At 33.7% G+C, this 10,217-nt stretch overlaps 1 protein-coding gene across 1 annotated transcript; it reads right to left on the bottom strand.

The window, feature by feature from the left end:
* Positions 1-213: 213 nt before the first annotated feature.
* Positions 214-4,884, bottom strand: LOC122513558 (cytochrome P450 4C1-like). The gene is made up of 13 exons (XM_043629963.1): positions 4,824-4,884; positions 4,606-4,715; positions 4,120-4,210; positions 2,092-2,283; positions 1,910-2,003; positions 1,805-1,841; positions 1,740-1,772; positions 1,564-1,657; positions 1,356-1,471; positions 1,216-1,284; positions 780-945; positions 505-684; positions 214-424 (listed from the first exon to the last, which is right to left on the bottom strand). The coding sequence occupies exons 1-13, from the start codon at positions 4,882-4,884 to the stop codon at positions 264-266; spliced, it is 1,404 nt and encodes a 467-aa protein (XP_043485898.1). The 3' UTR covers positions 214-263.
* Between the last annotated feature and the right edge of the window lie 5,333 nt (positions 4,885-10,217).

The raw sequence follows: 10,217 nt of genomic DNA, 5'->3' as shown, positions 1-10,217 counted from the left end.
TAATAATCAATCGACAAAATCCGCAATTTCTTAGTTGCCAACCAAATAGATATATACAATTAAAAAATATGAAATTGCTTTCTTTAAACATTAAAATATATTACCTAGTTATACAGAATAGATTAAAATATATTACCTAGTTATACAGAATAGATTAAAATTTCATTTTTATTCTCTAACAATATTTACCAATTACGAATAAATTCTCTAAAACTTTATTTGCATCTATCTTATTTTTTTAAGGACAATGTATATAAAAATACCTATGCAATAGGTATAAATTTGACCCGAAGTGGTTTAGACGAGGTTAAAGTAAGATCTGCCAAAAATGTAACGTCGTCTAGTTCATCCACCGATTCCAACTCAAAATTGTACAATATAAATGCTACAAACAGTTTGAGCTCAATCATTGCAAATTTTTGACCTGCAAAATGAAGAACAGACGAATAAAAAAAAGCAATTTTAGGGTAATTTTAGATTTTCACTTCTGCATGAAACATTTACCAATACAGTTTCTCGGCCCCGCACTAAATGGAATGTAGGAGTAGGGATGTCGTCTTTTAATATTATCCGGTAAAAATCTGTCCGGATCAAAAACATTTGGATTTGGCCAATATTTTTTATTTCTATGTACGTTGTAAATATTAACCCCGCAGATAGTACCAGATGGAATTAAATATTGTTCTGCAAAATTAATATGATTTCACAATGGAGAAAATAAAGAATCAATAGTACACAGATGATATTAAAGTATACATATATATGCAAATATTTCATACTCAGCTGCATATCATGAAAAATTTGTCGAGAAATTAAATGAGCGGTTGGATACAAACGAAGCGATTCCTTTAAACATCTCTCCAAATACGTGAGCTTTGAAAGTGACGATATCGTCAAATTATTGTCTTCTCTCATAATCGATTTAACCTCGTCTCTTATATTTTCCTAAAAATAAATACGTCATTTATTGTTCATTATATGAACTATGAAAATCGTTAAACTTAAACAACTTAGTAAATTTTAATAATTTTTGTTCGAATTCGAGTTCCGATGAAACTTTTTATTTAAAGTTAATATCTGTATTAATCAGTATTGGAAACAAGCTACAAAAATTAGTGTAACGATTTAATGATTTTTCTTTATAAATGTATTAAAAGTAAAACATTATTTTTTTTCCTAATAATTTCTACTGATAATTGTTGCTGGAAATATTACCTGGACATCTTTGTGTTTAGCAAAAAGACTCAAAGCAAAAGTCAGTGCACTTGCAGTAGTGTCATGACCCTAGAAAATTTTATTTCATAAAATATTTTTCTACTTTTGTCTTCTAAGTTTATACATATACAAGAACATACTCCAAACATGAAAGTATCAACTTCTTCACGAATTCCTTCCTCATCTATTTGATTATCTTTCCAAGATGAAGCTATAAGCAGATCAAGCATAGAAAGTCTTTTTTTGGACTGAAAATCTGTAACATAAAAACTCAATTGACCTTATTTCTTTAATTTTATTTTATTCCTATCTAAAAAATGCGAATAATTTCATCGTCCTTCTTCTTACCCTTATTAAAAATGTCATCTTCCTCAATATTCTCATAGATTTGCAAATATTTCCCATTAGTTTGTTTATGAAAACGTTTCCTTTCCGCAATTATCTGTAATAAATGTAAAACTTTTTAAATTTAGATTTTTTTTCTAGGAAAGCGTAGATTTAATTAATTAGTATGAAAAGCGTACACTTCTTGAAAAACCGTGCAACGTTTTTAACACCTTTTTTGCAGTCTACCATGCGACGTCAATGCAAATATAGTATCGTTCATGTACCAAGGTCTTACAAGTCTAATGAACAATAAATCACATTCTTTATTCGATCGACTTCGTTTCTTAAAAAAACATTATTGAATTACCTATAGACAAAAATTTTGCTATATGCATGGACTGCATTACGATATTCAGATTCCAGCTTGCTTTTTCCTGTCAATTTTGTACCGAAAGCTGTCTCTACAAAAGAGATTTGGCAATTGAAAAATGATTACTAATATTATTAATTACATATTAGAATACATAGAAAATTGTTCTCTTCACTGACGGCATATTGCGTTAAGAGTGTATTTGCTGATAAATGTTCGTAAATCTTTGACAACAGGTTTTCCATCTCCCTCCTTTTTAAGAGATTCGATAAGACTTCGTGATTCCTCATTTAAATAAGTAAAGTAATATTTAAGAATATTGAAGTGAAATGCAGGTGTTAACATTTTCCGTCGTAAGTGCCATTTTTTACCTGTCAAATTAGGTTATATTTAAAATTTTATTAAATCTATTTATAATAATCAGTTATATAAGGCTTTATGACAAATTGCATCTTATTCTCTTTTTATTATAAGGATCTTTCCTTTTTTAATCGTTATTAAGTACATACGTGTCTACATACCGCTCTCGAGTATATACAAGTATTCAAATAGTATATACGTTGAGATATAGTTTAACGTACCTTAAGTATACGTCGCATATACAAGGGTTAAATGAACAATGTTCTTGTGAGGAAAAACGGTGCACCCTCTTGGCTAACCGCGTGTACAAGTTTTTGGCTTAACTCATTGACCATTGAAATAAACAATATTTCACCTATTAAAATCGTTAATAACGACCATAGTTTCATTACTCGAACAATAGCTGATACCGAAACAAATCAACCGACTATGGAACCAAAACAATCATCTAACCTTGTATTAGGTTGGATTATACGAAATGTCGGATTTTAAAGTGAATATATAAAACGGCATGTTTTTTTTTTAAATCTATTTATTTAATCAAAATAAACTCTATTTATTTCCCAATACATTTTTCCCAACGAGATTTTAATGCATGGAAGCCTGTCATATTTAAAAAAATGAAAGTCGATTAGCGAAAGATCTGGTGAATAAGTTGGGTACTGCAAAATTTCATATATTAATTCATTTGTAAAAATCGGGTTGGTAATGATAGGCATACATTCAACCCATCCAGCTTATTTCGCTCGGTTAGTTTGTGCGGTACTCACTTTTCCATTTTTTTATACTTGCCAATTTCAGAAAGATTTCATAGACATTTTTCATAGACATTTTGGATCTTCTTCGCGGTTCATTTTGTAGGGAAAATTCACGAGACTGAAATTTTTTAAATCAACGCTGCACTTTTGGATTGTTAACAGTATTTTTCCCAAACGCCTGATTTATTTTGCGTGCAGCCTTTGTAGTTTTATTACCAAGTTTATACTCATAAATAAATTACACGGTTGAATTTAAATCCTTAGGAAATTTAAAAAAATTTATAAAATTGAGCACTTTTGAAAAGATCTGCTTTGTTGAAATGTGACTCTAGCAATGGACAGTACGACTAAAAACGAAGTAGTGCCAAGAACAAAAGAATAATGGAAACAAAGAGACAAACGTTCACATGTAAATAAAATCCGACATTTCTTATGCACTTCGTGCCACTATTTATTTATATTATTTCCTTCTGGAATAAAGCATTCACTTGTCCCGGCTTTTTTCTCAATACCGTAAGAGTTTTTATGCCGACGCAAATTGTTTCATTACCGCATATATTAGTGTATATTGATTTACGTATTCTTTTCTATCTCACTCATTCTAACGATAAAACTATTGCATAATTTGCCGACTCATGGCTTTGATAATTAGTGATTTCTTTATTTACTTTTTTTATACATTGCTGGACAAGATAATTATATAATAAAATACCTCAATGATATCCAAGTCAAAGTAAAAACTATCATTCTGTGCAAAAATATCATTCTGTCTGTGACATTTGGCTCGCACTGTTATAAGATAAAAAACCGATCCGGAAAAGTTGCTCCTATGCCAAGCAAGCTTACTTCGAGGATAAAGTACCAATGGAATTTTCTCGAAATATATGTTATAGTTATTAAAATCGAAAACTCTAATTGTAAGAGAAACAGATGGAAATGTCGAAGAAAGGAAAGAAATGCAACGAACTCTCTTTGTAAAACACGAACAAGTAAAGACGTATTTTTACTATGCCCTTTTTCATTTAATTATTTAGTATATTTTATTTTAGATATATAAAAAGATTATTTTTGTTCATTTAAATTGCTTACCGCCGCTAGTTAATAATCCATAGGAAAGCCAGGGCCTAACATATTTGTAAAAGACTGCTTTCTCAATATGTTCATTGCTCTTTAATAGTTCCTACGATGAAAATTCATATTTTTTAACTTATATGAATTGAATATTTTTGATTTACATTTAATTGTTTGAAGCAAGACATTATATTCTTATAAATATCAAAGTTCTTTTTTATCATTATCTGAGATTTTTTATTACATAAAATGAAATAGCGAAAACTAAAAATAGACTTTTAAAAACGTAGCTACAAAAAGACACATAGATAATCTTGCCATGCTTTTTTAAAGTAATTTTAAATGCTTGTGCTTGTTTAAAGAATATTCGACTATGTATTTTTTATAATGAATAAAATGTCACCCAGTTAGCTATTTTATACTCTAAACAGTAAAATTAATAAAAAAAATGAAACAAAATAAAAAGAATATATTTTTTTGCTTTTATTTTCAAATAAAATTTACCTGAATATCGTCGGGATCAAGTAGAATTACTACAGAAAGAAAGAAGTTCCAAAGCTTAAAAATTGGATAATATTTATTACATATTCTCCAGAATTTCTTAAGTAAATGTTCTGTATTATTGGAAAAAGAGTTAATATTAAGTGAAAACTTTATATGGACTTGGAAAAATCACAGTTTTCAGTATAATTTCTAAATAAATATATTTTAATATTCCTTACCATTTTCAATTTGAAAGTGATACAAATTCCCAATTATCGGATATCCGTAAGGTCCTGGCATAAGACTTAAAAGTTTTTTCTCTCTTCTATGTTTTATAACACAATGTAATGCGAATAGAAATAAAATTGTACCAAACAAGATTGCGAGCATCATTCTATCTGGAACATAGAAAAAATTAAAAAATAAACTATAAATGTTGCAAAAGCTATTTTACGTATTAATCATTATTTTCCAGCTTTAAATTTTGCTAAAGACTTAAGTTCTTGTTAAAGACTAATCGCTTTACGAATTAAGTAGTTTTATTATTCGTTTCTTTCCAATTAATTTTAGGCACTCACATACATACGAACGATCTATAATAGTAAAATGTCAAGAAAATATGTTTAACAATATTTATAAGATTTGTTTTTACTGTGATTTATATAAAATATAATTTTTGGCGCATTTATGAGAAATTTGTTAGACTAATAGAACGTTAAATATAGAATTCCTGAAAAAGAAACGATAATATTTGACAAAATAGCAGCTACATTTAGTTATTAACTATAGAATTAGACCAATAAACATAATGAGATATTGTCTTTTTTTTTTTATACCATTGCTATCTTATAAGATCAGCGATTGTTTAAGAGGTACCAATTAAATATTAGCGTTTTATAATGTTAATAATTAGTGCAATATACAAAAAATAGAAAAATACGATACGTGTGAAACAAAAAACAGGAGTGGTATATAAAATACAATGCAGTTGTGAAACGAAATATTGTTAACAATTAAAAGAAAACAGAACACGAAAGATTGTAAAACTGAAAAAATTTTGTATGAGAAGAAAGCAGCCTTAGCTTTAAACCATTTTAAAGAAAACCCTAACTTTAATTTTCGTAAGGTAGAAATTATAGAACATGAAAATTGTCTGAAAAAAGGAAACATTCGTGAAATGATATGAATAAAGAGTAATGATACGACCAGACACTTTCAATTTGAGTATTTTGTATTATGACACTTTGAAGTATTAAAGAGACAACATCAAATTATGCTTAAATATTATTTGACGAATAAAATCTTGTTAGGATTAATCTGTAACTTCAATAGTTAGATCCTAAGATTAATTAAATATTTACCTTGAATAGAAGACAACTCGTTTATTCAAAATGATTATAATAACAGTAAGGCGAAAAGGAAATATGGGACTGATATGTGAGGTGGTCCTATATTAAAAATTCTTAATGTTAACAGTCAAAGCAGATCTAGCCATAAGTGAATACTTTCAATTTCTAATATACTTATCATCGTTTAAACCATGACATCATAAGAAAGGTAAAATAAATGTTAACTTCGTTGCATGTTCAAATTAAAAATATTCAATCAATTATTATCATGCTCTAAGATAGTAAGTTTTCATTTTTTTGAATTTTCTAATACCTTCACCCGGTACGGTCGCGGTCAATGGAAGTCAAGGCCCAAGTTATACTTTTTTGATAATTAAAAATTTAGTTGGGCGTTAGTTTGCTTTTTAACTATCAGAATTCTATTGCCTGTTCGTGCAGTCACGGCTAGCGGTTGAAAACTTGAGACAATTATAGGACCGGTAAAGTTGGACGACCCATGGCACGGAATTGCGAAATTTGAAGAAATCAGTAAGCAAAAAGTGAGGAAGAATCAATTATTTACATAACTTTTTCGGTCCAGTAGACGCTGGATACTGATTCTAATGTAACATAAAAACTAATTTATTAATAATTAATATAAATTTACACAAACCAATTTAATTGTTGAATTCTACTCAATATAGTTTTGATTTTATACGTAATGACTAAAAGGACGAATTAAAACAAAATGAAATAAAGTTTTAAATCAAACAAATTTTAATCCTACTATTTAAACTTTAGTCTAGAAAAATATTTTAATAAAATTCACTAAACCTCACTCTCAGTCAATCTACGAAGGGGTCTAATTATATTTAAGAGATTGAGACTATTTCTATTTGATAAGCCGAATTCAAAAACAGCAATAGACGAGGTCTTTAATCTAAATGAGAGATTAATATTATCTTTCAGGAACAACCCGGGATCACAAAATACTATCGGCGTAGTGCCGTTTCTTTATAGAGGAGGCAAGTAAATCCCTTTCAGGGAACCAGGCCCTAGGCGTTGCCAAGTTCGCTATCGTTCCCTAGTTCTTTTGGAATAGTCTTTTATAAGCGCCGATTTTGAAATCTGAATTGTCCAGTAGCAAAGGCAATATCAATATCCAGGAAAAAGCAATCCTAAGTCAGTCAAATTTTTGTAATAATTTTACTATCTATTACAAGCACGTCGGGGATGCCTTCTAACAGGTTCAGTCACAGTTCATTGTCAGTTAAATTATTATAAAACAATAAAGTTTTAATAGTTAATCGACCAGCATACGTTAGACTGTTAAAATATCTTAGATAAACTTTTTTTATCATTTCTATTAACTTTATACTTTTTTACAGAAAAATCCGTCGGGAGACGTTCTTTGACGTTACACGGCTCAAATACCCAAAATTAGATATAACATTTACTAACTTATGTCTACGTTGTCTTAAGTAGTGCCTTGTTCGTAGCCAATAGATAACGACAATTTCGACAAAGGACGACTAAGAGAGGCTATTTAAATAAAATAAGGGAGTTAAAGGAGCGATTCGTAAAATATGGAAAGAATTGCACTGTCAACGTCGAACATATTTGCCAAAAGTGAACTTTGGCAAAATGAAAAAGGAAATGATCTTTACTCTTCCGCCAGCCGTCTAATAGCTCATGTTGCGTATCCCACGCAACGAGTGAATAGGGCGAAGCACCTAGGCGCGTACGGCCCTGCCAAAGCGTTAGACGCGTGCGATAAAGCAATATCGTTGTTTCTAGTGGTAACCACGGCAGCGCTAAGATGCCTGCAAGGGCTCTTTCTTTATTCTAGCTCGCGTTCTCCCACTACATTTATCACGCCAATCATATGTATCGACAGCCGCGTTATGATCGGACTTTTCGGTGATTGGTGCAGCATTGCATCGCCTTTTGGTATAAAAGCCAGCGCGTTTTTGCGCCGGTTGTCACTCTGGATTCATCGCTCGAGATTCATCTAGCTGAGACTTGCGAGAACTACTTCAAGGAGAATTCTTTGTATTGCGTAATACCATATCATCTAAGTTCGGCCAACGACAAGGGACAAAGGCGTCCTGCACTTGGCCAGAATTATCCGGATTTGTGGATTCTTCATCGTTTTCAACCAGGGTTTTTATGCCGAAAGGCTTTTCCCTGACGAGCCAAATAAAGCGTACTTTTTAGTACTGATTGGGCTCAAATAAAGTTGTTATTGTGTTCTTTATTTTCCTATCCTCCTTCCCATTAATAAGGAATCTCGATATCACTCGTAAGGGCATTTTTCGATTCACTACTATCCACTGGAGTACCGATTAAGGCATCGGTCGCATCAACATTTTGGTCCTTCGAGCCGGATCGAGGGAGCTTCCTCCCCACTCTTCGTCCGGCGTCTATTGTGCATACAGTCTTCTTCGACGGAGGAGAAAGAGGCAACGGAAGACTTCCGATCGAGCAACAAAGGAGGTATTGCATCATCGCTACAAGCCGAGAAGCTTCTATTGTTCCGGTGCGTGAGTACGCTGCACGGGACGCCTTATTCAGAGGATTCACGTGAGTTTTGTAATTTCTGTTGCTTGATCATTCTTCGAAGTTGTATTTTTCCCCCTCTTTTCTCTTCTTAATTTTGCCTTTTGTCGTGAAAATGCCTCGTTCGAGTAGTGCACGTGGTGATGTTGAGCGCGTTATACGTAGATTCGAGTATGTAAAGAAAGAATTCGCGCAATTTCAAAAGGCGGTGAGCGAGATAGATCATACCAACCCGCGCGATATAATGAAATTAAAGCTTAGAATTTCCAAAGTTGATAAGAATGTGGCAATATTAGAGGAGTTGATAGAAAAGACTTCCGGTGAAACGATGGGAACGCTGGTTGACGAAATTCACAATCATGTCGAGTCAGTCATCGACGCCAGGGCGGAGGCGGAATTGATCATTAATAGAGCTGAATCGGTAGCCACTTTAGACACAAATGCGCCTACTACGAATCTATTGTCTCCAGTTAGCACTACGGTTAGCAATCCGTCCGTAGATAGCATTTACAGAGTACCGGCGGTACAATTACCTCGTTTTGACGGGAAGCATGAGGAATGGCCTAGTTTCGCGGACTCGTTTCAATCGGTGATAGGAGATAATCCCGCGATTCGCGATATACAAAAATTTGCATATTTGAAATCATGTTTATCGGGACCGGCCGCGGAGAAAATAAGAGTTTTGGAAATTACCGCGGATAATTATCCGATTGCGTGGAAGACCTTAGTCGAGTGCTATGACAATCCGTTAATATTAATAAATAAGCACGTACGAGCTATTTTAGAGGGTCCCCCTATTGACAGTGAATTTCCCTCGTCTTTAATTGCCGCGTCCGATGCGCTAAGCGCAAATTATAGGGCTTTAGTAGCGACTAAAAAAGTGTTTGTCGATCAATTTGCTATTGCCGCACATCTTTCGCGAGTGGATCCAGCAACACGGCTTCAATGGGAACAACGGTATTCCCGAGATGCTTTACCGACGGTAGACGAATTTGTGATATTTTTGCGCGATCTGGGAAATGCGCTAGTAAACTCCCAGCCGGCAGAACATTCTAAAAGAATTAACAATAGCAGAAGGAACGCACCGTTAGGACCCGAGAGAAATTTTCGCTCAAGGAATTTGATGCGTAACGAGCCGCGGTTTAATTCTCCGCGAAATTGGCCGCGAATTTCCGACCGAGGACAAGTTCAAGCGTATTCCACAAGCGCGACTGTCTCGTGTGGCATATGTCGCGAGAGGCATAACACATCGGAGTGTGAGCAGCTACTGAGAGCCGAGCCCGAGGAGCGCAGAAGAATCGTGGTTAACGCCAATTTGTGTTGTAATTGTTTACAAGCTGGTCACCGCGTAGACACATGTATTAAGAATGACTGCTGCAGTAAGTGCAACGGCAGGCATCATGAGTTGTTACATGTGAGAGAGGCCGTTGCAGAAGGTGCAGCGGCGGGCATCACGAATTGTTGCGTTCGAACGGCGTCGGCGGTGCAGAATGCACATGTAGAGCTCCATCACTCGCAGGCACCCGCGCTGTTACTAACTGCAGTGGTGCATTTGCTGGATCGCGACGGCAGGCCGCACGAGTGTCGTGTGCTCCTGGATTCGGGTTCCGAAGCACATTTCTTATCGATCCGGTTCGCGAATCTTCTGCGAATAGCCAAACGGGACGTGAATGTACCCATTTCTGGCGTAAACCAAACGGAAACTAGAGTCAAACAGGCAATATTAGCAACGTTGAAATCGCGAAC

This window comes from Polistes fuscatus, unplaced genomic scaffold (genome assembly GCF_010416935.1).
Source record: "Polistes fuscatus isolate 324 unplaced genomic scaffold, CU_Pfus_HIC Scaffold12, whole genome shotgun sequence".
NCBI classification, from domain to species: domain Eukaryota; kingdom Metazoa; phylum Arthropoda; class Insecta; order Hymenoptera; family Vespidae; genus Polistes; species Polistes fuscatus.
This window is presented reverse-complemented; position numbering and strand designations above follow the sequence as displayed.

What these genes read in the sequence shown, in the direction of transcription:
- LOC122513558 (XM_043629963.1), bottom strand. Translation starts at nt 4,884, where the DNA reads ATGCCAGGACCTTACGGATATCCGATAATTGGGAATTTGTATCACTTT. An exon ending in TCACTTTCAAATTGAAAATG is followed by an intron (nt 4,716 to 4,823) that starts GTAAGGAATATT and finishes CCAATAATACAG; the next exon opens with AACATTTACTTAAGAAATTC. An exon ending in GGGGCCGAGAAACTGTATTG is followed by an intron (nt 425 to 504) that starts GTAAATGTTTCA and finishes TTCATTTTGCAG; the next exon opens with GTCAAAAATTTGCAATGATT.